General features: G+C 42.2%; 3 protein-coding genes across 3 annotated transcripts in view; all 3 read right to left on the reverse strand.

The window, feature by feature from the left end:
- The window catches only part of LOC125721429 (G-protein coupled receptor family C group 5 member B-like), a 121541-nt gene that overhangs the window by 17247 nt on the left and 77747 nt on the right, over window positions 1-26547 (reverse strand). The gene's annotated exons all lie outside the window — the stretch shown is intronic.
- Window positions 22079-26547, reverse strand: part of LOC125721428 (G-protein coupled receptor family C group 5 member B-like) — a 196856-nt gene continuing 192387 nt past the window's right edge. Inside the window, exon 3 of the mRNA XM_048997332.1 lies at window positions 22079-22124. The gene's annotated coding sequence lies outside the window, so the exon portion shown is untranslated. The remainder of the gene's footprint in view (window positions 22125-26547) is intronic.
- The window catches only part of LOC125721410 (G-protein coupled receptor family C group 5 member B-like), an 81782-nt gene continuing 77703 nt past the window's right edge, over window positions 22469-26547 (reverse strand). The window contains exons 2-3 of the mRNA XM_048997286.1: window positions 23847-23927; window positions 22469-23382 (exon numbers count right to left, since the gene is read on the reverse strand). Of these exons, the coding sequence (XP_048853243.1) occupies window positions 22469-23380 (912 nt within the window). The 5' untranslated portion in view covers window positions 23381-23382; window positions 23847-23927. The remainder of the gene's footprint in view (window positions 23383-23846; window positions 23928-26547) is intronic.

Raw genomic sequence — 26547 nt, forward strand, 5'->3', positions numbered from 1 at the left:
GAAACTGGTCCACCTGTAGTGAGCAGCAGGGAGAGTAGCAGTGAAAGTGACAACAATGAAGAACAGTGTAGTAGTGGAGATATTCTGCATATTATAAATAAGCCAAACCAGCCTAACGCCAAATCCATCCCTGTTCAAACATTGTCCAATAGGGTCCTCCATTTTCAGGAAAGGTGGTACAAAGAATATCCATGGCTTCATTATAGCCCCACAGTTAAGGGAATTCTCTGATTTCACTGTGTGAAAATATATACCATACAGAAAAGTACTATGTCAAAAAAGGCAGACCCTGCATTCTGCTCAAAGGGGTTCACTGGAAAAATGCTCTTGAAAGATTTGAACGCCATCAAAATACTAAATCCCATCATCATGCAGTCACAGTTAGTTGTCAAGAAGCAGTCCCAATAAATACACAACTCTCAACTGCCTGGTCAAAACAACAGGAAAATGCCAGACACTGCTTACGAATTATTGTAGGTGCAGTACAGTATCTTACTAGGCAGGGTTTGGCACTGCGTGGTCATGACAAAGACGATGGTAACCTATTTCAATATTTAAAATATAAAGCCAAGGATGATGCCTGTCTTTCTGACTGGCTATGCCATTGTCATGACTATACCTCTCCACAAGTGCAAAATGAGATTTTGCAGATGTTAGGAAACAGCATTGTCAGAAATATTGCACAGACTATCCAGTCTCTATCTGTCCTGCAGTTCTCAATCATTATAGATGGTACTCAAGATATCTCAGGTGCAGAGCAAGCGTCTATATGTTTAAGATATGTGGATGAGGGCCTGGTTCCACATGAGGTTTTTATTGGCTTATATGACATCTCAGGAACTACAGGAGTGGAGATTGCCAAGATGGCTGTGGATGTGCTTTATTTGAATATTCCGATGACATGTTTAAGAGGTCAGACATATGATGGTGCTGCCAACATGTCTGGAGCATATTCAGGTGCTCAGGCAGTACTGAAGAAACATCAGTCATTGGCTTTATATGTACACTGTGGAACTCACTGCCTTAACCTAATCACACAGGCTGCGTGCCAAGCTAGTCCTTTAATTCGAGATGCTTTAGAGTGGGTACATGATCTAGGGTCATTAAGCAAACAGTCTGGAAAATTCACAGCTATGTTTGCAGCTGTGGCAGCAGATTCAGATGTACCATCAGCATCACTCAGACCTCTCTGTCCAACCAGGTGGACAGTAAGGGGAACTGCTATCAAAGCAGTGCTGTCTCACTATGAAAGTGTCTTGACAAGCTTAGAGGAGATGGCAGCAACTGGATCTAGCACAGGTGCCAGGGCGAATGGACTGCGTGAGAGGTTTGGAAAAGGTAAAACTGTGCTGGGGCTTCTTTTGGCATTAGAAGTCATTGAGGAGCTAGAATGTCTGAACAAGTCTCTGCAGAAACGGATTGCAACTATTGCAGGAATGCAACAATCAATAGAGTGTGTTACATCAACTCTCCAGTTCAAAAGGAATGAAGAAAGATTTCAGGAGATTTTTAAGAATGCAGTGAAAATGGTGGACTCTCTTGGCATTGAACCCATTCAGATGCCTCACCAAAGACAAACATCAAGGAGATATACCGGTGGGGCTAGCCAGCACACTCACAAGTCACCTGAAGAGTATTACAGAGCAGAGTTTTACAAATTGTTGGATTGTGTTGATGTCCAGTTTCAGGAGAGGTTTAACCAACCAGATCTAGGTGTCTTGAATAGGCTGGAAGACATTCTTCTCACAGGAGAGGTGGATGATATTGCTGATCAGTATCCAGAACTTAACAGGGAGACTCTAAAAGTTCAGCTAGCCAGGTTCAAGTCCGAATACAATTTCAAATCTAGTACAGAAGTGGCTACTATCATGAGAGGAATGCCAGTGGAGGTGAGGGGTCTATTTGATCACATTGAAACCCTTGTCAGACGGCTTTTAGTTACCCCGGTGTCATCAGCTGAAGCTGAAAGGAGTTTCAGTTCTCTCAGGAGACTAAAAACCTGGCTCAGATCAACAATGACACAAATGAGACTGAACAATGCTGCTGCATGCCATGTCCACCAGAACAGTCTGCACAATATTGATGTCAGACAAATATGCCAGCAGTTTATTTCTGTTAACGAGCGGCGAAGGCATGTTTTTGGCTCCTTCATATAGGAGCAATAGGCATTGAGCTGTTGTGTGGTACCTAACAGTAGTTCATGTTTAGATGTAATCTACTTTTATATATACAGATGTTTGAGATGTTTCATTTGCACTATGGCTCAATAAAGAATAGTCTTTATTAAACTATCTTTTTTTCAGTTATTAAACATTCCTTTGACATTACACTATTCCTTAATTTAACTTAATGAATTGCATTTCGAATGGATTAATATCAATCGAAGCATTGCTAGTATTAATGTAAAGTGATTTTGCATTTTGCAGCATATTAAAAAAACATGCATTCCGTGGACGGAGTCGGGGTGGCGGGGTTGGTGGGTGGGGCAGGGGATGGGGGGGGGGGGGGGGGGGTGGAGTCATAGGTCCCCACCAATGTCCAGAGCAAATCTACGCCCTTGGATCCACCACTGGTCCGGAGTGAGATACTGGTCACGACAGCCAGAGAAGACATCTGTAAATGAAAAATCCATTCTGGACCTTTGTAATGCCCTGCAGTCATTTACTCTCTCTTGAGGGGGAGCATTATAGATTTCTAAGGCTAACAAGATGTCCAACACCCAGAACTGTATTTAAACCTTTAAAATTATAAAATAAGTTCAGTCTGATATTGTGTCTGCCAAATAGTGTCATCAATTTGCATCATAAATATAACACTTAGCTGATGGTGGACCTAAATTTTCCAAATAAACCAGGAATCATACGAATCATGTCAGTGCACTTCGTACTGAATTGCACTGGTATAGTGATGTATGCAGGGTTTCATCTATTCCCTTACATAGTCATGTGTGACGTATTGCTGTAATGCAATTTTTTTTTTAAACTTCCCATTCATTTGTGTTCCTGCCACTCTATAGCTAAGTACAAACATTAAATGCCAAAGGCATAGCGGAAACTCGATGAGCGCATTTGACTGAGATCCAGTGATGGATGTCATCTTCTCATGGACTGTGAGTGTTAATGTCTCAGCCCCAAGATGCATTTTACCATAGATTACACAGATCCATTCATGTCACTTTTGCAGGCTTGCTTATAATTTGCTGAGCTTCCATTGTGAGTCAAGTGTCCCGGTCATAAGCTCAGGTCTGCCGGTTGCCCCACTGGCCAAACGCCCACGGCCCTGACTTTCTGAGCTGGATATCGTGGTTTTAAGTCCCATCTGGGGTGATTCTTTTTTTACTTTTCCCTGCTGCCTTCTGCTTTGTGATATAATAAATATTGCAATAAGTTTCATCTTCATTTTCAATTAATCAAACTGTATGAAAACTATATTTGCAGCAATTACAGCTTTGCAGTCCTTTGCCATTAGAGCTGTCCGTTTATGTCAATATTAGGGGAAATTTCAATCCTGCTATTCCCAGAGGTGGGACTGGCTTGGTATTTTCTCTGACCTCACGGTGAAGCTGGTCTCACATGAGCTTGATAGGCTGGAGATGTGATGATTCTGTAGGCCAGTCAAGCAGGACAGTTCTCTGGATTCCTCATCTTTCACCAGTGTGCTTTGAATCAGCCTTGCTGCTTGATAGAAGTGCTGACCACAGGGGGTGGCATGAGTTGTAAAACAGAGCGGTAACCTTGCTGGTTCATTGCACCTTGTACTCTGTGTAAATCACCCACCTTACCAGCACCAATGCAGTCCCATACCATTTTACTCCCTCTGCCATGCTAGACAGAAGCATGGCAGTTATTCTTTTAAGTTGTGCTTCTAAGGCCAGCATACAAGTTGTATTTTCCCTGTTGAAAAAAAACACTGGTAGAGATGGCACAACGAGGCACTGAAGGTTTGAGCCTTTTTAACCATTGTATTGAAAACTGGTTCACTACTCGAAGACATGGGTGACATATCGTGGTGAAAGTACCACTCCTGACTATATATATACATTTATGAATGCATTTGACTGTGTGTGTGTGTGTGTGTGTGTGTGTGTGTGTGTGTGTGTGTGTGTGTGCGTGCAAACTGACAGACTGAGAAAATGAATTCAGAAGTTTTGTCTTGCTAAAAGTAAATTCTTTTTTAGAGAAAATTAGTCACAAACGAAAACAAAAGAAACTGATGGATTTTTCTCTCTTTTCTTTTAAGAGAAGCAATAATAAAAGAAGACTTAGTTAGTTATTGAATTTATATAAATAATAACAATCTGCCATTCTTTGCGGTCCCTTTTGCCAAGTTTAATGCCCTTTCTTGTCAATGACCATCATGAGCCTGGTATCAGTTCACACACACACAAACACAAACACACACACACACACACACACACACACACACACACACACACACACACACACACACACACACACACACTCACAAGCAGGCAGGACAACCTCCCAGATGCCACTCTGAGAAGTGTAATGTTTGTGATCGTGGTTAATCTTATGCTAGATTAAGGCCCCATAGTTAACGATGGGGATTAAATCAGGCGATGAAGACAGCCAGGTTACAATTTCATCACCTTCCAAGCTGGTTTTAAGGTGATGTCATGGTCTGTGCCTATTCTTGAAGTTTCAACTTGTGAGCCTTATGCATTGTATTAAGCTGATGTCTTTGTCAAAGTGCGCATGAAAGAAAATAAGAGTATTTTACTGGGGAACGAGGATCATGACTACAGACTGCTGTGTGTCTGGCTGTAGTACCAACAGCAAGAAAATCCCAGATAGAAAACTTTAAACCCAAATCTAAGTTTGTTCTTAGGTCCTACAGGCTTGTTGGCTCAGGGTGTCGTGCTCTTAACATCATGGCTGAGCTCTGCATGTGATATGCATGTTCTGCTGCTTGTTTCCTTGTGCCTGTGTGTGTCTGTGTCTGTCAGTGACTCCTATGATGCACTGACCTTCTTGGCAGAATATTCCTCTTCCTTACAGTATGTCCTATTGTGACTCCCCTATGATCCTGTACTGAATAGATTATAAAATGCATGGACATAATCAAATGCTACAGCTTCCTTAACTATTCATTAATAATTTTTTAAATGATTTATTTTTCCACTTTTACGTTTAGTGGTCACTCCATAAGAGCTGTCCTTTAACGTGCTGCGCAGTGTCCCTGGATGCTTTGCAGTCCACTGCAAGGCTTGGTCTTGAGGAGTCAATTCATTATGAAATGACTCCCAGTCTGAGCTGTGAGCTAATGCACAAAAACCAGAAGCCAGGTAGTAACTCTTGGTTGTTGTAGTTGTTCTCTTCTGACCAGGGAGGTGTTCCACTAAGCAGGATTTCTCAGTTAGCGGAGTTAACTTAAGCTAGAAGTCATGATTGTTCAATAGGAATGCTCCTTATCTCTTATTGGACAATCATGAGTGAGCCCGTGTCTTGTTTAATAAGAGAAAATCTGTATCCATCTTCTGAATTATTCTGAATTATTCTACTTCAAAACAAACAGTTATCCTCAGAGGCAGCATAACATCCTGGCAGCTGCTCAATGCAGCATTGAAAAGCACTACAGAGAGTAATGAGCTCACAGATGTAATGAGCACAGAGCATCACCAGCACGCTGCTCTCAGCAGTTGAGGACATTAATTTTTCCCCACAGAATACTCTGCTTGTGTAGTGTTTGTACTTGGCCTGATACTGAAGGGGCATAAGTGATAATTAAGTGACATGATAATAAAGTGCATTGCTGGGTGTCTCTTTGCCAATCTCGCATGAAACAGTACTGTGATGCAAGACAGGGAGCTCGCACTCCCTCATTCAGAGAAGGGCACAGAGTGCGGCTGTGGAAACCAGCGCATGTGCAAAAAGGGCATCAGAAATTCTCTGCACCCATCGAGACCCATCCTGGCTGACGGGAAAGCATGGCATGCTGCCCATTTGGCCTCAGTACCCAGTGGACTTCCCAAATTTCCAGCCCTGCCAAAGACTGGTCCTGAAAGAACAGTTGAGCTTGGAATGGCCTAAGGAACTGGAAGCTGTGCAGCCAGGGCACACAAACCATCATCGGCTCAAGGACTATGGAACTTCACAGAATTAAACAAAGAAATGAAGTGCATGTTCTGAGCGTGATTTTCTGGTTAGAAAGAGATACCTTAAAGGAAAAGAGAGATTCAGTGTAAAATATATAACAGTTGTTCATAGATCCTCTTACTGTGGTCCTCAGTGAATGGAACATTTCTAATTGTAATTGATTTTTGTTGGAAGCAAAACAGGCAGTTCATAGTGAAAAGGTTGTGCAGTTACAGGAAGGCACAAGCACAATGTGTTTTGTTGAACTTACATTATTGTTTTGTCTGGGGTGTAGTGACCTTAAAGGAAGAAATGTTACAGGTAAGGCGTGTGTCATGCCCGGCTCGTCCGCTCCTCGTGTGTGCCACGCCCCCTGATTACCCACGTGTATTTCCCTGATCGTCTCCAGCTTTGTCTAGTTACTTTGATTAGTCCTGTGTATTTAAGTCCTGGTCTCCCCGGTTTCCCTTGTCCGTCATTGATGTTTGTAGGTGTGCTATGTTTTCTAGTCCTCGTTTGCCCATTAAATCCCTGGTTTTGCCCCGACTTCACCTGTCTGCCTGCTATTTCCACGCCTGCCCGCACGATCGCCCGACCGCGATCGTGACAGCGTGTCTTTTATAGAATACAGTGCTGCTGCAGGAAGAAGAATACATAAGTAAAGGGGGGATGTTGCGTTCAGTTAGTAATTGTTCTGTTTTCCGTATTATTGTATGTCACAAGAGGGTGCTGTAAGGCTGTTTGATTCGACTTCAATTCCTATTCCAAGAGTCAAGAATGGATAGTTGATCCCAGGCAGCAGTTTTCCAGATTATCAACTTCAAAAACTTAAAAATATGATAGGAAAAAAGTCTTTGTAAAATTAAGAAATATATAATACTATGAATGACAAGGGGTCTTAATACTTTTCATTTAATTTTATTAACTCAATCTTTTGCTGGCAAGTATACCTTTTAAATTATATACATAACAGTACAACTGCATTATTTGTTTTGTATGCACACTTCATACAAAGCAAAAGGTTATGGCGGCTACTTCATTAATAGTGTTTCTTATTGATACTTTACAATTCCGTTCTATTGCCCAACTCCCAAAGGATCATACATTTTTATTAAAACATAGTAGTCTACGGAAATGTCAATACTAATCATACATTTCAGTGACATAACTAAATAGACATATGTTGACACAGATAAAAACAATTAAACTCCCTCTATGTGAAAATGACATGTGACACACGTCCTCAATGTTAAAATCCATGAGTGTAAAAAATGACCATCGTTGCTAATGTTATATCTCAGGTCTCAGATTACTTCGTTAAGTGTCAATTAAACTGAAAAAAAAATCACAGAAAAAGGCAAGCTTATTTGCCGACATTTAGTAACCGACAAGCTGATTAAGGAGGACTAAACCTGTACCTGGCTTTCCTGTCAGCTCCTTGGGGATGGCTAATCTTCAAATTTTATTACAAATACTACAACTTTATTTTGTGCCTTGCTTAAAGTAAAATATCTCCAGAATACTAAATACCGCGTTAATGGTGACATTTTTAAACTGATTCGCTTCTTTCGCCTCACTCTTCTCTATGTGACGGGTGGGCGTGGTTGATCTAGCCGGCTCCCGATTGGCGGGTATTCGGTAGCTCCTGTGTCATGTGACTGGTAGTAGCGTAGGCAGCACCGCCATAGATTTGAAACCCTGAGTGCCTCGTTGGGTGATACGCCATATTGGCACGGTAATTGTGAAATAGAGGATTCATAGATATGACTTAGTGAACCGACTATTTTAGAAAATGCAACAACATGAGGAATGTTAAAACTAGAAAACAGGGAACCACATTTCACAGGTAAAAAAATCTGCGGTACGGTCAAATGAGATACATAACATGTATACTAGCCTGTGACACTGACGGGATACTAGCATTAGTTTTTGTTGAGAATACTATGAGCAGTACTACATAAATTTGGCGGGGGGGCAGTAGTGGTGGGCTTGTTTATTTATTCTACATAATTGTAAGATATAAATGCGTTAATTAGTAAAGAAGTTATGGCTAAAAGATCTTTCCATCTACACCCTGACATGTTGCTTGTTTATGTCTAATTACCGCTCCAAGATGGTGGCGCTGCTGACACTGTGGAAAAGCGAGATGAGGCATCTAGGCTTTCAAATTCATGAGCACCACGATGTACTTCGTTTAAATGGGAGGTTCACCCCAAAACTATAAAAAGATATTTTAGAGGGGTCTTAATGTTATCTATTCATCAAAGTTCTGCTGGGAGTTGTTCAGGTTTGGAAATATCAGCCGTAGAAATGTCGTGCTTCTATCGAAGTACACTACTCGTATCACTGCGCATTAGACACAAGCGCGAGCTCCCTGGCGATATCTGCTGCGCAGTGATATTATTGGTGTGTGGAGTCGGGTAGAAGGAAATAGTTCGTATATTAAACTGCTCGCGACGAAGTATGTGGATTTTCTTAACCTGTTCCTGATTTCTGGTAAGAGATATTGCTGTTGAATTTTTCAAATACGTTGTTCTGGCGCTTTAAGTAGTGAAAGCAAAATTGAATCTTATTATATTGCTTATTCATTAATAAGTAGCTATAACATGTATACTGCCCAATGTGTTGATTTAATAAATATTTAAAATTAATAAATATTTCAAAAACACTTCAACATTTAAAATAGTTCATGATTTTCAGGAGCGGTACAGTGGTTAGCACTGTTGCCTCACACCTCTGGGTTCCAGGTTCGAGTCTCCGCCTGGGTCACATGTGTGTGGAGTTTGCATGTTCTCCCCATGTCGTCGTGGGGTTTCCTCTGGGTACTTCGGTTTCCCCCCACATTCCAAAGACATGCTGAGGCTAATTGGACTTGCTAAATTGCCCGTAGGAGAGCATGTGTGAGTGAATGGTGTGTGAGTGTGCCCTGCGATGGGCTGGCCCCCCATCCTGGGTTGATTGATGGATGATTTTCAGGTCACACCGCCCCCTCAGAGCCCACCAATCAGTGACTGTCTCAGAGTGTGATGTAATACACAATGTCCGCACCACCCACTTTTCAGTGAGCAGTTAAAACACACCAGCTTGTCTCAGCAGACAGCGGCTCTTATCAGATAAGGGGAAAAGGATGAGATATCAAAAGTAAAAATAAATATATCACGTTTGGTTAATATCAAATGAAAACAGCCCTGCAATAATATATTGGATTCTAGGATATCATCTATTAAAAGGGTGAATCTATTCTAGCAGACCATAAAAATCCAATTATGAACAGTGAAAATGGGCATAATAGGTCCCTATAAACGACAGGTTTCTGTCCATGGTGCTGAAAACCAGGATTGGCAGATTTCACATTACAGCGATTCCCCCACTATATCACAGATTTTTCTCCGACGCCTCACGATTCTCTGCGTATCCCGTACATTGTTCGTGGTCCGATTGTTTTCGTTTTGTTCTAAGCCCTACGATGGAAGACGTTGACCATTCAGGAGAAGGTAAAACTTCTGGATGTGCTTCGGGAAGGAAAGCGTTATGCGGACGGCGTTCGCCATTATGGCTTGAATGAATCAACAGTATGCTACATGATGAAGGATGAAAAGAATGTGTAAGAGCCATATGTGTTTTTATTTTTATATATTCCATTACATATATAGAGAGAAAGTTGTGTGTGTATATATATATATATTACATATTATTACTTCATTTTTATTATTATTATTATTATTATGTTACTCATATCCTTAGCCCGACAAACAGATATATGTGTTGTTTTAATGAGTTTACATGTGTTTAAAGCATGTGGGAGGGGTATTTTAAGGCTTAAACTTCAAAAAAGATTTATATGATCCTTCTGTATCGTGGATTTTCACCTATCGCTGATGGGTCTGGAACGCATCTTCCGCGATAGGGGGAGGATCAAATTTACCTTTTTAACCTGATTTAACTTCAACCCTCTTATTTTGTTAACAGAGTGTGCGGGTGGAATACAAAGGATTACAGTGGGTAATAGGTGATTTATATTGACCTTAATTATCACCCAAGTGACTCTGGACAATCAGTTCAATAATGCTTCCCAAACGTTTCTCTCTTTTTCACTAGTTACACTTCATTACACCGAAATAAAGGAAGAATCAAATGTACAAGCACATTATACAAAATATAAGATGCAAACACATAAAAAATATTTTGTAAAAACATTAAAAACAAATTAATATATATTGTGCAATTTGAAACTTTACATTTAGACCTCACTTAGAAAACGCAGGTGATGACCAGCCCAACCAGCAGTTCCGTCTGGTTGTACAGAATACCTACTTCAATTAAATTTTGAGGTCATGACTAAACTAAATTTCAGCTCTGCCTTTAACATCAGCAGTTAGATGAAACTGATCATTCCAGAGGGAAATACAGTGAAGCCATGAAACATACTAGATGTAAATATATTAATTTTCACATACACTTGAGCTCAGTGAATTCAAGCGCGTCATACACTGTAAAAAAAAAAGATTTTAATGGACTCTTCCTTCAATTTACAAATATTGTAAATTCAGTTTTCCACAGTTTCTTAAATGATAGTTTATTTTCATTTTTAATTCTTCATTCTGCCAATGCAGATTTGTTTGTTTAATAAATGGTGTTGTTCATAAAAGTACAACAAGTAATTTGAGAATATAGTGATTCACTACATTGATTATTTTTCATAACTCAATGGCCCATAAACATACAGTTATCCATCTGAAGCTGGATTTAAAGCAGCAAACTTTGGATTACAATCCCAAATACTTGAGCTACTGAGCCACACACTTACACTGACTCAGCTTAAGTTGCAGAGACACAGTGGACTTTCTGTTGGATGTCAGACAGAACGGCAAAGGACCCCTCACTAACAGGAACCTAAAACACACAAACACTTGGGAACACTTCAAATGCGTGATCTGACTCTGCAAGGGGAGAACATGTTCATGTGGAGTCTTGGCTTTTCACAATGTTTCATTCCTGCTTATAGCTAAGGTTTTTCTTAGCCGTCGTCACTCTAAGGTTGCCCATTAATGGTTTGGAATTGGGAATGTAAAGCTGTTTTGTTAGCATGTCTGCCTTACAATTCCTTTACTGTAAGTCGAGGCCTGCTGGAGCTCAATTCTGCTTCATGGCACTTGTTATTTACTCTTTATTTTGCATTACATTATGTGTGAGACTAACCCCTTTCTCTACCTCTCCATTCCTCCTGTCGAGCTCTATACAGAACTAGTGGAGAAAAGGGGTGCTTGGAGGGGGGACGATATCTCTGGATGCCCACTTAAGAAATATCTGCGTTACCTTCCAATACACCTTCCAAACTTAAGTGGATTGAACATGGGTGCTGTTGAATTAATAAAAAAATGCACTGTATTAAAATTATTTTGTTTATATAACATAAAATTGAACTATAAACATAAAATTTAAATCTGTTTATATATTGACAAAATAATAATTCAGAATTTTGAACCCTCATTGAACAAAATTAAACCTAATATGGACAAATGGAAAGCATTGAAATTATCCTTATGGGGGGAAAGTTAATGTTACTAAAATGGTTGTGGTGCCTCAAGTTAATTATCTCTCTATGATGCTTCCATTTAATATTCCGGAAAGGATATTTGAACAGTACGAGAGTATAGTAAAAGATTTTTGTTGGGAAAGAATAAACCTAGGATTAAAATTACTTCGCCCAGAGACAAGGGAGGTCTAGGATTGCCAGATGTTAGATTATATAGCATGTCATTTGAAATAGCCGAACTCTACTATCACTGGAAGAATGTGAATTCTGATGTGGACTGGATAGCTATCGAGAGCAATTTGGCTTCACTATTTCAACCTCTGCACATTCTGTCACAATGGGGGGACAATATAAGAAACACAAACCCGATAATATCTTTTTCGAGGAATATATGGATCAAAATACATAAGAAGCTTAAAGTATCACATGACATGCAGCCCTCAAATATTCCTCAATTTGGCACAATCCTGAAATACAAATAGGAAAAAGTATGGAAACAATGGCAATCCAAAGGGGTGAAAACTCTTTGGGATTTATTCGTAAATGGGATGTTTATGTCATAATCAGACGTAATGAGTAAGTATGATGTAGGAGGAGGAGGAGGGAGTTTTTGGAAGTTTTTGCAACTGAGGCATTGAGTCACAAGTGTTAAAATGCAGAAGATGAATGGTTAAGAATACTTTCTAGAGTGGGGAAATATTATAGGGAAGTAAAAGGTAAATTTATTCAGTATAAAATTATACACAGATAGTACTGGACACTAGTTAGACTAAATAGAACTGGACTAATTAATACTGATCAGCGTTGGAATTTTAGAAGGCAGGTGGGGGTTTATTTACACATGCTGTGGCAGTGCTCTCAGGTATATCCATTTTGGGGTAGAGTTCTTGGTCTCCTGGACAAATGGCTAGGCTTTACTTTACCCCGCAAACCCGACTCTGTCTGCTAGGAGATAGAGTGGAATTGCCAAAGGTGAATAATAAACAGTTTAAGGCTGTGATGGTGGGACTCATAACTGCCATGAGGGTAATATTAAGGCATTTGAAATCCTCAACAATCCCCAATATAAAGGAATGCACCGATGAGATGATTAAGGCAGCTTCATATGAAAAAATGTTGGACAGACTAAATGGGAAACGAGGTATAATGAAAATGTGGGAATGTTTCTAGGGCCATGTTTTTGAAGGATAAATGGCTGGGAGGTTGAACTAGTGATTGGTCATATTGTTTTATAAATGTGAATGGCTGAAGTGTATTATATGAGAGTGCTGTAACTTTTTGGTTTGAAAAATAAGAAAAATTTAAATTACAAAATAAAATGCTCTTGGATAGTAATTTCATGTAACCATTTGTCTTAAAATTAATTACATCCAACTGTACATTTTTTAGTGTAGGTAGGTAGATGGATCGATAAAATTAAATAATGATTACAAATCACAAATAACTATTACAATCATGGCCAAAAATATTGGCACCCCTGCACTTGTGTCAAAAAACACACCCCTTCTCCTAGAAAATTGTTGCAATTACAGATGCTTTGGCATTGTCATTAATTTCTCTTGTTGGCACTTGAAGAAAACAAAAAGAGGAAGAAGGAAAAACAGGAATCGGAGACATTCCACGCAAAAGGGCACCTGCCCTTCTCATATTGTCTCAAAAACCCAAAGCCAGTCAGAGTGGTCTGGGGGTGATTGTACACCCAAATAGGCCATTTCATTCATGTTGATCTTAGTCTTTCTCATGATGGTGGGTAAATCTGGGGTGGCTCTTGTGGTCCTCATATGAGGTCTTTGGTGCACATTAAGTGAATCAGATACAGGCCACCCATTGTGTACCTCTGTGCCATTTAAATGGGCTTGCAATCTGAAGAGGTGTGAGGTCACAGTGATTTAACACTGGTCCACTTTTTCTTATGGCCTTGAGCCAGGTCATGACAATATCTTGTGTAGCACTAATGACGTAATGGCATCTGCTCATGTTATCTCATAACTTGAAGCTGTTTGTGCAGCACAACCCACACGGCACCAACAAGACATTGAGAACAATCCCAGCAGCCCTCGGCTCTCTTACCCAATGCTGTTATAAGGGGACCAAACTTCTTTAAATTTCGCTTCCACAGTGGCTTTAGAAAAAAATAAGCAAATCACGCAATGCTATTGAAATTATTAAAACATAGAGATTAACAGTCAGATATGTTTTGTGATTTTAAATGAGGAAGTGATATATTGGATATAACATGAATGTATTTCTTATTTCTTTTTTTTTGGGTTTTCTGTGGTGAGAAATGAAAGCTACAGGCATGTAAATATTGCTTCCTGTAGTAACTTGTAAAATGTTCCTCATTGTTAACAATCACATTACATGTGAAGGTGTCAGTCAGTGGAAACACATAGTGAGGCACGCTGGCCAGCCATTGTATTCGTTCAGGACCAGCCCATCAAGTAAAGGTTTCAGCACCACGGACAGTGACCTGTGTTAAACTGACCTCAGGTTCCTACATTGGCTCTATGGAATTTTCTGTAAATAATTAAATGCCACTGGCCCCCTACATGCGGAAATGTTTCCCCCTCCCCCAGACTTCTTCAGAGAGCTTTGGAGGACATTGTCTGCACGCTACCAGAGGCAACTAAGAATGTGCTTGAGTTGGGAGAAGGCAGTAGTCCCCATTTTTCCCTCCTGCTGTAGAGGGTCATCGGGAGGAGGTGGGTTTGCTGCTCTCTTTCGTGTCTCTTCAGCAGGTGGCTCTTAGAGATTTGTCTGAGAAAGGTCTGTACCAGGCTTGTGTTAAAGTGCTGCATTTTCGGGCACTGAGTGGACTGGCAGATTCTAGGTGGTCAGGTTTGTTGAGGCCTGGATCTTCCCCGCGGGGATGTTGGAGGTCCCTGTACAAGCCCCCCATTGAGAAGCACACAGTTTATCTTCAGTGGCAGATTGTGCACGGGGCAGTGGCCACAAACAGACAGGTGATGCACATTGATTCCACAGGGTGGCAATTGGTTTTCTTAGCTAATCTGTTTCTTTAAAACAAAGAAATGGATTGTTTACTTGTGTCTTTTATTCTACATCATAGATAATGCGAACCTTCATATAAGTAAGAGGTAATATTTTGCTCAGTATCAGTTCAAGCTCAAATACTTCAGGTTTTTTATTTGACAAAACACATAAAATAGTCGTGCAAAGTTAGTGATTTATTTTTAAAACCATTGCACTGTGATACATTTAACATCATATTTTCTGTTCTGCCAAATCTCATATTGACAGCTTAGTGGTTTTCCAACGGCTTGTGGCGTCACATGGTGGTCGAAAATGATATTACAGGCTTTTGTTGAAATTACCTTAAAATTCATCTGGAATGTATTGATTTATGCTGTAATTAATGATGCAAATTAACACAGATGGGGCCATTTTGACCCAAAACAGCTAGTTGGAGGGTAGCAATCCTCCAGATTGCAAAGGTCAAGATACTGGAGCAAAAGAATAACAATGAAAGCTGTCAGAAACAGGCAGGAAACTCTGCATGGATGTTTTTGAAGAGGTAGACGGGTCCAGTTGGCTGTATTAATCAGTCTGCTAAGAAACATAGTGCCAACAAGCCCATGGCCCCTTTTCATGTAAAGCTTCATACAGGAGGCTGTTTGTGAAGTTTAGTGCCTTTGTTAGCCTCGGCTCCTGTAAATCATATAAGCACACCCACCACACCCCTAGGAGCATTCCGCGTGCCCCCACCTGCCAACCTGCCTGTCCCCCCAACCCACAGACCGTCTGTAGTTCTGAAATTTTATCCACATGGCTGCTGACCAAGTCTAAGGTAAAATTCCATAAATTAAGTTTTCAGTAAGATACAATTTTTTCCTCTAATCTGGGAGACAGTGCAGAATTATTAGAGTCGGTCCTAACTCTGTCTTGAATATGTACCAAGCAGGCACCTAGGACTCGTATCTCCCTCTGAGAATTTCTTCTAATGCGCTCAGCAGCAGAAATTCTCCATCCTAGATGAGCCTGCAAAGTTCTGTAGAAGTTAAATATACTTTAGTCAAATAAAGGATGAGACAATTTACTTAAAGCATGATACAGTTCATATTGCTCTTCAGGCTTCGTGATAAAATATTAAAATTATGGAGTACAAAGTTGTACATGCAAAGAAAACAATGCAGAGTGGCAGAGCGCCTGGCCCAGAGGGTCTAATGGAATTTATCTTAATGTCTTTATTCTATTTTACTTTAATTTTTACCATATTATTCATTGTATTGTTCTTTCAATTTTATTTCTATTTTGTTATTGCTAATACACCGGATCTGAGTGCCTCATTTTGTTCCCTTCATGTAGAACACGTTTTGTAATGACAATAAAACATCCTTATCCTCATCTAAATCACACTGTCTACCTACTAACCTGTTTAAATAATAAAATTGGATCTCAAAGGTTAATTGTCACTCAATTACCCCCTCAGCCCAACAGTACCACAAACACCCAACATGCACGGAAATTTTCTCCTAAGTTGTTTTCCCTGCCTGGAACAATACCACAGCAGTCACAAGGACTAATGTTTCAAAACATTTCGGAAACCTTGCATTGAAACTTGAGGTCTTTAGAAGGGATCAGTCCTGGGTGGCAAAGTTGCCATCACAAAGGTTTTTGATTAAGGGATTCATGATGTCAGGTAGCCATCTTTCACAAGCTGGTGGGCTGTGCCACTGATGCCTTTGCTTGGGTTTTATATGTCTGTCCTGGTTTGTGTTCTTGCCACTTCAGGTTCCCTGGTTTTGGTCTACATTCCTCGGTCCTCAGCTGTGGAGTCTACCTTCTGCTTCACCTCATTCTGGAGTCGCCCATCCAGTCAGCGGCCCATGTCCCCCTGATTCCCTGTTTCCAGAGGTTGGTCTGCTAGTCTCCGGGGCCAGGGGGCAGAAATCTGCCATGTTGGATGGGCGGCCCAGGTTGGGGTGCTCCATCATAGACTGGTACATGAAGGATTATAAATGGTTTTTAACCAGTATGTACCGAGTGTGCTTCGTGATGAAAAGAATGTCATGGGAACATTTAGGACTGACTGCAGTATTAGTTCAAAGCATGATTGTGTTTTTCTTATTTTTTATTGATTTATTTTTGGATTATTAATTTTTTAAAGTAACTTGATTCCGTTAAAAGGGTTTGTCCATTTGCTTTAGCAGAAGTTCGTGTAAGTATGATGTTCACCTTCCCTTTTCATAGTCTAGTCTTTGCCAAGTTTTATGCTTATTTCCCCTGGTTAAGTTAATCTGATTTGTGTGTTTAGGAGGGTCATACAGGCTTTTTGTTTGTAATGGAAGCACAGGGTCTGTACTTGCAGCTTATTTGCCATGCTAATGGAAGCATTTTACCTTCCTCTCTAATCTCTTTTTTTCTTGGCTCTCACTGCAGTCTCCTCTATGCCAGGGTTTCTCAACCCAGTCCTTGGACCCCACTGCAAAGATCCACAGTTTTGCTCTGTCCAAGCTCTCAGCACAGCAGTAAAAGGTGACTGTTTGGGTCATGCATGCAGGGATCTGGGACAGAGCAAAAACGTGGAGCTGTCTGGTGGGCTGAGGAATGAGTTTAGAAATGCTGCTGTATGAAGTATTAAACCATTTGACCAGTTGGATAAATGTTAAAATGTTTTCTCAAAATATAAAAAGAGATAATCTTCTGTTTTGCGTCTCATTACAAGCAAACTTGTTTTTTGTTTTTATGTCACTCTAGTACTTGATATCTAATTTTCAGTTTTCTGGCAATATAATGTGGTGAATGGGGAAAGACTTCCAGCAGGGGCTCCGGTTTCCTCCCACAGTCCAAAAGTGCGCAGGGTAGGTTAATTGGCAAATCTGAGTTGTGAGTGTTTGCGCCCTGCAGAGTGTTGACTCCTGCCCAGGGTTGGTTCCTGCCTACGCCTGTTGTTCCAAGGACAGGCTCCGGTCCCCCCCGCGACCTCAGTTTGGCTTGCTGTCTCCCCACTTGGTTTTCTTTGGTTTAGGTCTTCACTAGCCCCCTCGTTGCTTTGACTTGTGTGTATGTTATGTATGTGTGATTGTATTGCTGTGTAGGCAGTGACTGCTATTTTGTTTTGCAAGTGTGTGTTGGACTCTGTTTATTTGGTTAGGGAGTGAGGTGGAGTGTTTGTCTTTTGGTTTCGTTTTCTATTGCACTTAGGTGAGATTAGCTGTGGGTCGCACTTGATAGTTGGGGATTTTGTTTGTTATTTTGGCTGTGGTCACTCCCAAAGTCTTTTGCACCGGGTTATTTGTTCAGTGTCAGTATTACACATGAAAAAAATTAAAATACAAAAAATATCCCTTTGCCCACTGGTGTTCCCTTCTTGCCCTCACCCTGTTTGTCCCTTTATCCCATTCCCCTTTCCCGTGAATACTGTTACACTCCAACCCTAGACAGGATATCAAAACAGCATCTTACCTATAGTTTTAAAAGAGATGAGGGATATTAATCATTATCTTTGCTATTTCAGAAATCCGTATCTGCCGGTGTGGTACCTTCTGACTGGAAGTATACACTGTAAAAAAAGGCAAAATTTGTCACAGTTTTAAACCATTTTATATCAGCCAATTTGACTACAGTATAATTATTTTTTTCTTCTCATGTTAAATGACAGAAAAGTTTTATCAAAACTACATTGCATAAACATATTTTTACGCACAGTTTGTAAAATAACAGAGAAACCCCTTCAGTGAAACTGGTCAATTTCTTTTCTGTATTTTTACTGAAATTAAACTTATGGTCATATGCTTTATCTGTAAAATTTTAATGGTTTTATTGTACCAACATGTGTTTTAGTAAAACGAAGGCACAACAGCTGTTTGCTATAATTTTGCTTTCATTAACTTTAATTTTACATTCAGTGTACATAAAATCTACATTGTTTTACTGTCATAAACCAGATATCCACCATAATTGTACTGTGTTGTTGGATATATACAAAATGGTTTGCATAGAGCTAAGGTTATAAACATTAAAAAAACTTAAAATTAGAAAATATAGACCCTATATTATAGGGAATATGCGAGTCATCGAATTGATATTGTAATGAACCCAAACTACAGTAGTGTCAGAGGCTGTGAAAGGAGAACAGATCACCACCAGACTGCAGCTAAAAGTACAAAGATACTTTTATTCAGTACAATTCATGCAGCGACCCATTGGGTCGGATCTGGATTCACGAAGAGTTCGGTCCCGCTTTCTCCTCGTAGCACACCACCCCTTTTTAAGCGTGTGTTAACCCACGCTACCACACAGTAAATCCCGCACCACACAACATCAGCATTAGGGCACGGCACACCAATAGCACTGCAATGCACAGTAATCCCCACACTTCGGGCACAGGCAAGCGTTACGGGACCAGAACCACCTACTGTATATAGTCCTGTCCCGACCCTAAGCGGTTACACTGCGCATTTAAACCACACAGAACAAACATACAATAAAGACATAATTAAAACATAACACCCCCCCCCCCCCCCCGGGGATCCGGACCCTCCCCCGGGGAAGGAATAATCACACCGGTCCGTCACCTAGAACGTCCCTCCCTATGAAGGTGCCGCTACTCCCGTCTATCAACCACCCCGTCTAAGCAGTGGTCATAGCCTCCTACCCCCACTGTCCTGACTGTCCTCGCCCTACCGCACCGGGAACTGTCCCTACCGCCCACTCTCTGGCTTCACCGCCGGCCGCCCTAAACGGCATGCGAGCGGCACCTCCCCCGGGACCCAACGCGTACGGTGCCTACCAGACCAAATCTCCCTAATGGGCCTCCCACTCCCTTTCTTAACCGCAGATCCCTCACAACCCAGGTATAGTCACTTAATTAACTATTACCTTCCACGCCCATTCCTCACCCCCACACATCGTCATTACAATATTTTCATTTCAACACTATTTTCCACGTTTTTTTTTTTTTTAAATCAATTTGGTTTAAGAGTATCCTACAGCACAAGTATTAAGTATGTCAGAATAAAATGGTTTTGATGTAGTTAGTTACTTTTATTCAGTAGGTTGTAGTGTAGTTACCTACTAGGCCTATATTAAAACTGTACTGAAATTTCTGTTGAATCTTCATGAAAAGACGTGCTCAGTCTTACAATCCGTGTATCGTTCGTTGGATTTTCCGTTTTAAAAACCACATCTATTTATGGCTTTTCTGTTTTAAAATCATAACGAAAAAAGTAAAAACAGAAAAAAGACTTCATGTTGAGAACTACAAAATCTGATCGCATTACACCAGTCTTATCCTGCCTTCATTGGCTACCAGTTAAGTCTTGGATTGATTATAAAATACTGCCCTTAACCTATAAAGCACTGAATGGTCTTGCACCAGAATACCTTAGTGACCTGCTGACCTCTTACAACCCTCCACGCTTGCTTCGTTCTCAAGGCACAGGATATCTGTTAGTACCCAGGGTAGAAAGAGCTACGGCAGGCTGCAGAGCTTTCTCCTATAGAGCTCCTCAGCTGTGGAATGGTCTTCCACCGGATGTGCGGGTTTCAGGCTCACTCTCAATAGTCAAGTCTAGACTAAAAACACGCCTGTTTAGTTTAGCTTATAGGGACACTAGTTCTGACTCTAGCTATTTCCTCTCTCCCAGTCTGACCTACAGTGTGAGGTGTAGAGCTGGGTGGCGTTCGATGCCATTGGCTTTAGATAAACTGAACTGTCAGTCTGTCACTCTAGCTTCACCATCCCTTGTGGAACTGGAGTGCTGACATTCAGGGACTCCCCATGCCTGCATTCCCACTTGCCTCTCCCTCCTACTTATGCTGCCATTGCCATATCTGCCGGAGCTTGCACTTTGCACTTCATATTGCACTCACCTAACTGTTAGCACTGCCTATAGTCTCCCCTATACTTTGACTAATTGCACATTTTATTTCCCCAACTCCTCCTGGGGTGTGCTGCCTGGAGACCTCAATCTATCAAGATTTTCAGCACACCCTGCTACATGTGACATGTACCCATGACGTCCTTGCATCCAGCTCGCGTTCTGCCTGTGCCATCTTCCATGCATGACCCGCTGCCTAATTACTTCTGGTTGCCTGGCGATTGGAAGGAGAGTCGGCACGGGCTTGTCATCACCTCCCTGCTCCCCGGTTGTGCCTCAAATCCTATGATTTGGACAATGTGACTTGGCACTTAGCCATCTCTTCTATTTGACTCTCCCTGCCGGCCCCTGGAGGTTGGGCTCCCCCTTTGAGTCTGGTCCCTCCCAAGGTTTCTTCCTTCTAGAGAGTTTTTCCCTGCCACTGTCACCTATGTCTTACTCACTGGGGGCTTTGGGTGGGGATGCTGTAAAGCGCTTTGAGACAATGTATTGTTGGGATAACGCGCTATACAAAAATAAATTTGTTGTTTTTCTGTTTTAAAACCAAATGGGAAAACCGTAAAATCACCTTTTTTTTGTTTCTTGTCTATGAGTAAATTCAGGTCTAACAGATACCAGAGATGTAAGATACAGCCTAATGTGAACTTTATCTTACAACATTAACAGTCCCAGTCATAAGCTTGGAAACACCCACCCTTAGAATGGTGTATTTTTGTAATATTTTCTACATTTTCGGATAAAATATGAAGCCTGATTTTTTGTTTTCTGCTTTTCGCTTTTTCCCCTTCTGACAGAAAAACCAAAAAACGCTGCTGTTGTTTAGTTTTCCTGATTTCGTTTTGGACTGGAAAACCCAAGGACAAACGATACATGGACTTTTTGCATTTGTTTGGCTTTAATGTGTTTGATATAAACCTAGACTTGAGAACCTTCAGATGTGTGTGTTTCTATGAGTAATCCATCCATTCATCCATCCATCCATCTTCCAAACCGCTTATCCAACTGGGTCGCGGGGGGTCTGGAGCCTATCCCGGAAGCAATGGGCACGAGGCAGGGAACAACCCAGGATGTGGGACCAGCCCATCGCAGAGCACACTCACACACCATTCACTCTTACACATGCACACCTATGGGCAATTTAGCAACTCCAATTAGCCTCAGCATGTTTTTGGGCTGTGGGGGGAAACCGGAGTACCTGGAGGAAACCCCACGACAACATGGGGAGAACATGCAAACTCCACACACATGTGACCCAGGCGGAGATTTGAACCCGGGTCCCAGAGGTGTGAGGCAACAGTGCTAACCACTGCACCACCATGCCGCCCCTGAGTAATATAATGTTAATTATATATTATAATTATAATATAATGTTAATTTTAAAATTAAATTCTATTTTATGTCCTTCATAAAGTACAAAAGGCAAGCATATCATACAGGTAAAACACCCACATTTAAAAAATGTTTTCATGAAAGTCTGTAACAGTAGAGTGAAGGAACTGACCAGTGGCTGGGCTACTGATATATGGTATGATGATGACCATTGAATGTTTCTCAACTTTTTAACCCTAAAAAAACACACCACTTCCAGAGATGATGATATATATATTATTTATTTAAAATGTAATGTTTCCTGGGGGCTGGGGAGGACACCTGCAGGAGAGAGACAGATATTGATCATGAAAACATCCTTCAGCAGTGCAGTAGTCATACTTCACATTTTTTTTTGGGATTGTTGGGGGGGGGGGGGGGGGGCACATGCAGCCATGGTACCTAAGCTCTGCTCAAGTGAGATCTGTGTTACAGGGAAAGGTCAATAGGCCTTGTTTATATGCTGCTGTTCCACAGACTTCCAGTAGGGGCTCCATGTGAGGAAAGAGCGAGGGCTATGCTCTCTCTCAAGTACACACAGAGTCACAGAGTAGGTCAAAGAAGCGAAAACAAAGTACCATACCTGAGTTGTTGTCACTGAACACAAAGTCCCGGTTTGCTCCAAACTACACGTGAGAGAGGCCCTCCTCTAAACTGGCCTCTCTCATGCGGGACGGGGGTCGTAAGGTGGCGTGGACCTCAGGAGCAGCGTGCAGCAGTATGAGCAGCCATGCCTGTGCCAGCAGCACCACTGCCTGTACCCGGTTGTCCCATGTTGGGGGCAGGCCAAGCGCCGCGTTGCCATACAGGCAGAAGGTGATCCAGGCCACCCACAGCAGGACTGAGGCCAGGCAGGTGATGAGCAGCCACATGGTCCTGCACCTCCACCGTGGCTGCTGCCTCCACAGACTGCAGGCCGCCCCCACCAGTGCTGCCAGGAGCAGGACCAGCACATACGTGGTGGCCAGCGCAAAGTCCAGCGGCTGGTAATCACAGGCTGGCTGGCACGTGGACATCGTGGCTAGAAGGATCCACTCCGGATCCAACACGGCCAAGGCCACCGCCAGCCCCATCAGTTGACCTGTGCTGGGGCTATGAGCACCTTGTCCCAACCGGCGCAGTCGCAGACCCTGGAACACTAGGCAGGTGTTGCAGACAGCAAGCAACACCCCCCTCAGGACACGCCGGGCGAAGCAGAGGCTCTCTTGCTGCTCAGCGATGTATCCCAGGCTGAGGCCACAGAGCCCAAATATGGCTGCGAGCAGCAGGAGTAGCGGCGCCACCCCGCTGCGCTCCTCAGCCTCTGTGATCTTCCGCAGGCGACACAGTACCACCAGGAGCAGGATCAGCGAGGCGAGGGCCGCCGCCGCTGCCGCCACCACCACCACCAAGCCCCACACCGCATCCAGCTCACACAAGGCCGTGTAGGGCCTTGTCAGGATGGAGCCGGATCCGCAAGGCGAAGCTTCGTCCCATGAAGAGCTGCCCCCCACCAGGGACAGGACGAGGAAGGTGAAGAGATTGATAGAGGGAGCCATCACTGGCAGGGAGAGAGAAAGGAATCATTTAATGGGTTGAAGAAGTATTAGTCCATTAAACGCAATGTAGCCTGCTGCTGTGCAGGACACATCACAGGCGACACGCTGAGCATGCTGACAACTGAGCAATGGACTTCTGCAGTGTGAGACTACATGCACTTTCTTAAAAAGCAGTAATCAATGCCATGTCAACCAGCTGAACAACTTCTCAAGTAAATCGGCACATTATATAGGCCACCATCGTTATAAAAATTAATTATTATTTAAATTCAGGGGTCTCAAACAAATTACTGTATATGGCCGGCCGATATCAGAGAAAAATTAAAACCATGTAATGTCATTCCAGCGCAATTGACACCCGCCAGTCTGCACGTTTTGCGGTCGGTAGTTTAGCATCTCCCAGCGTTTTTTTTAGTTTAAGACCTTTGATCAAAGTGAAGTATACATTTTGAAGGGGAGGCCTTACCTTCACTGTCAATGTCTTTCAGCTTCACTTGCTCTTACAACACGTACGATGCACTCACGAATCGTTTGTGTTTGCTTCTCCCTTATCAAACAGATTATTTATAAGCGGTGCATCATGACGTAGTACTGCATTTTTTACGTAATGGAACGCTAACGTTCTAAATAGGGTGGGGGCATTAAGTGTAATCCTTTTTGTGTTTACTTTTGAAAAATTGAGATATAACCTTTAAAAAGCACGGATATAATGTAAGAAACTTTTTAAAAAATAAATACAAATAAAAACGAGCAAATGCATTCAATCTCATTTCTTGTAGCTAGTGCTGGAAACTTTGGTGGACACCAATAACGATATATTTTTGTCCAGTAATATTACCAATACCTAATGTTTGTCCAAACCCATGCAGCGCTCTAAGAAACTCCAGCTTCTGCGATTCCCCCTGCAGACCGCTACGGCTGATACAAAGACAAATGCGCAAAAGATGCTAGTAAGATACAGAGATTGGTCATTGGTTAATATTATATAAATACGCAATTAATAATATGACAAGTGGCAGTATTGCTACACGATTAAATAAACGACAAAAACAATAATAATGACTGATAAGTCATAACGCGTTTTTTTCTTTGATGGTGATAACATGTACATGCAGTACACCGATACCGAAATAAGAGAATTAATGCTATTAGCAGAAAATTATCACTGGAGACATAATTGTTAGGACACCCTCGGCAGGGAAACGCGGACCCAGGAATGCGGAACAGAGCGATCTTTATTAGATCGAGCAGGTAACAGGCTTTCAATGGGCCAGGCAAGAAGAATGGTCGGGGACAGAAGGTAGATTCGGTAGCCGGGGAGATCCAGTCCAACAGGCAGGCACAGGACACGGAGACGAAGGGAAGGGGAGACGAGAGATCCTGGGGCTGGCAGGGAAGGCAGGACGGGAGGTTCAGGGACGAGGGCTGCTCTGGGAAAGGAAGGCAGGCAAGGTAAGGAACGAGGGAATGACACTGGACAAGCAAGCGCTCGATATAGCAATGAAACACTGGCAATACTTCGCAACCCCCGTTGCGTGTGCTGTCCCTTTGTAGTCTCCCATATGCAGGCTTAATTGATGACATCCGCCGGTGTACGTGACAATAGTTATGTTTCTTCCCGTTTGCAATCAAAGTGTGAGCTTCGGGCGTGACGTTAAGCGGAATCCCAGACCGATTGTATAAAAACGCAACAGGCTTCATTTGAATTTTTCATATAGGCTTAATTTGAGTCTGTTTTCAAAGTAAATTAAAAAAATATAGATAACTGATATGTTATCAGTTAATTGTTCAAATATTCTCATTAAAGTGCTTCTGTTGAGAGGGCTTAAATTACGAAAATGTTAACATTGTTCAGTTATTTTTATGTCCAGTATTGTGGAGTAGCTAACTAAAATAATCGACGCTACTAACTTTACTTCTTTCAGTAGCTTATCGGTAGAGCAAATACTTTTAAAACGCTGTAGCTTTTCCAGTAACTATTTTTTCCCTTTTTTTTACAAATAGCGATATAGCAGCGACATCGTCAAAAATATTACAGGTCGTCGATCGCTGTCAAAAAATATATTTTCATTTCAACATTATTTTCCGCGTTTTTTAATTCATTTGGTTTTTGATGTAGTTAGCATCTCCCTAGCACGGCCACACAATAGCAAAGACATAAACTTAATTTTCAGAGACTCATCTCACCTGTTTACCTCAGCCGCCAGATCAAATTGTTCCGACCAGTCAGACCACTCACGCCCCACACCATTAAAAGTTTCCGGTATAAATATTGGGTGAGCAGGCGGGGCCACCGGGAGATTGAGAAAACACTCTCTAGACGTAACAGGACAATCAGCGCCCTCATAATTAGAAGATTGTACACTATCCTCGGCCTCCGACATGTTAAAGCTAATTCTAGGTTTCTAAACGGGAAAACCACAAAGGAAAGAAATGATCCCACCGCTGCCATCAGTGCAACTAACCTAAACTAGCGTCAGAGGCTGTGAAAGGAGAACAGATCACCACCAGACTGCAGCTAAAAGTACAAAGATACTTTTATTCAGTACAATTCATGCAGCGACCCGTTGGGTCGGATCTGGATTCACAAAGAGTTCGGTCCCGCTTTCTCCCCGTAGCACACCACCCCTTTTTAAGCGTGTGTTAACCCACGCTACCACACAGTAAATCCCGCACCACACAACATCCCCATTAGGGCACGGCACACCAATAGCACTGCAATGCACAGTAATCCCCACACTTCGGGCACAGGCAAGCGTTACGGGACCCGAACCGCCTCTATAGTCCTGTCCCGACCCTAAGCGGTTACACTGCGCATTTAAACCACACAGAACACTCACACAATAAAGACATAGTTAAAACAGAACACCCCCTCCCCCCGAGGATCAGGACTCTCCCCCGGGGAAGGAATAATCACACCAGTCCGTCACCTAGAACGTCCCTCCCTATGAAGGTGCCGCTACTCCCGTCTATCAACCACCCCGTCTAAGCAGTGGTCATAGCCTCCTACCCCCACTGTCCTGACTGTCCTCGCCCTACCGCACCGGGAACTGTCCCTACCGCACGCTCTCTGGCTTCACCGCCGGCAGCCCTAAACGGCATGCGAGCGGCACCTCCCCCGGGACCCAACGCGTACGGTGCCTACCAGACCATATCTCCCTAACGGG

Source organism: Brienomyrus brachyistius, unplaced genomic scaffold (genome assembly GCF_023856365.1).
Source record: "Brienomyrus brachyistius isolate T26 unplaced genomic scaffold, BBRACH_0.4 scaffold33, whole genome shotgun sequence".
Lineage (NCBI taxonomy): Eukaryota > Metazoa > Chordata > Actinopteri > Osteoglossiformes > Mormyridae > Brienomyrus > Brienomyrus brachyistius.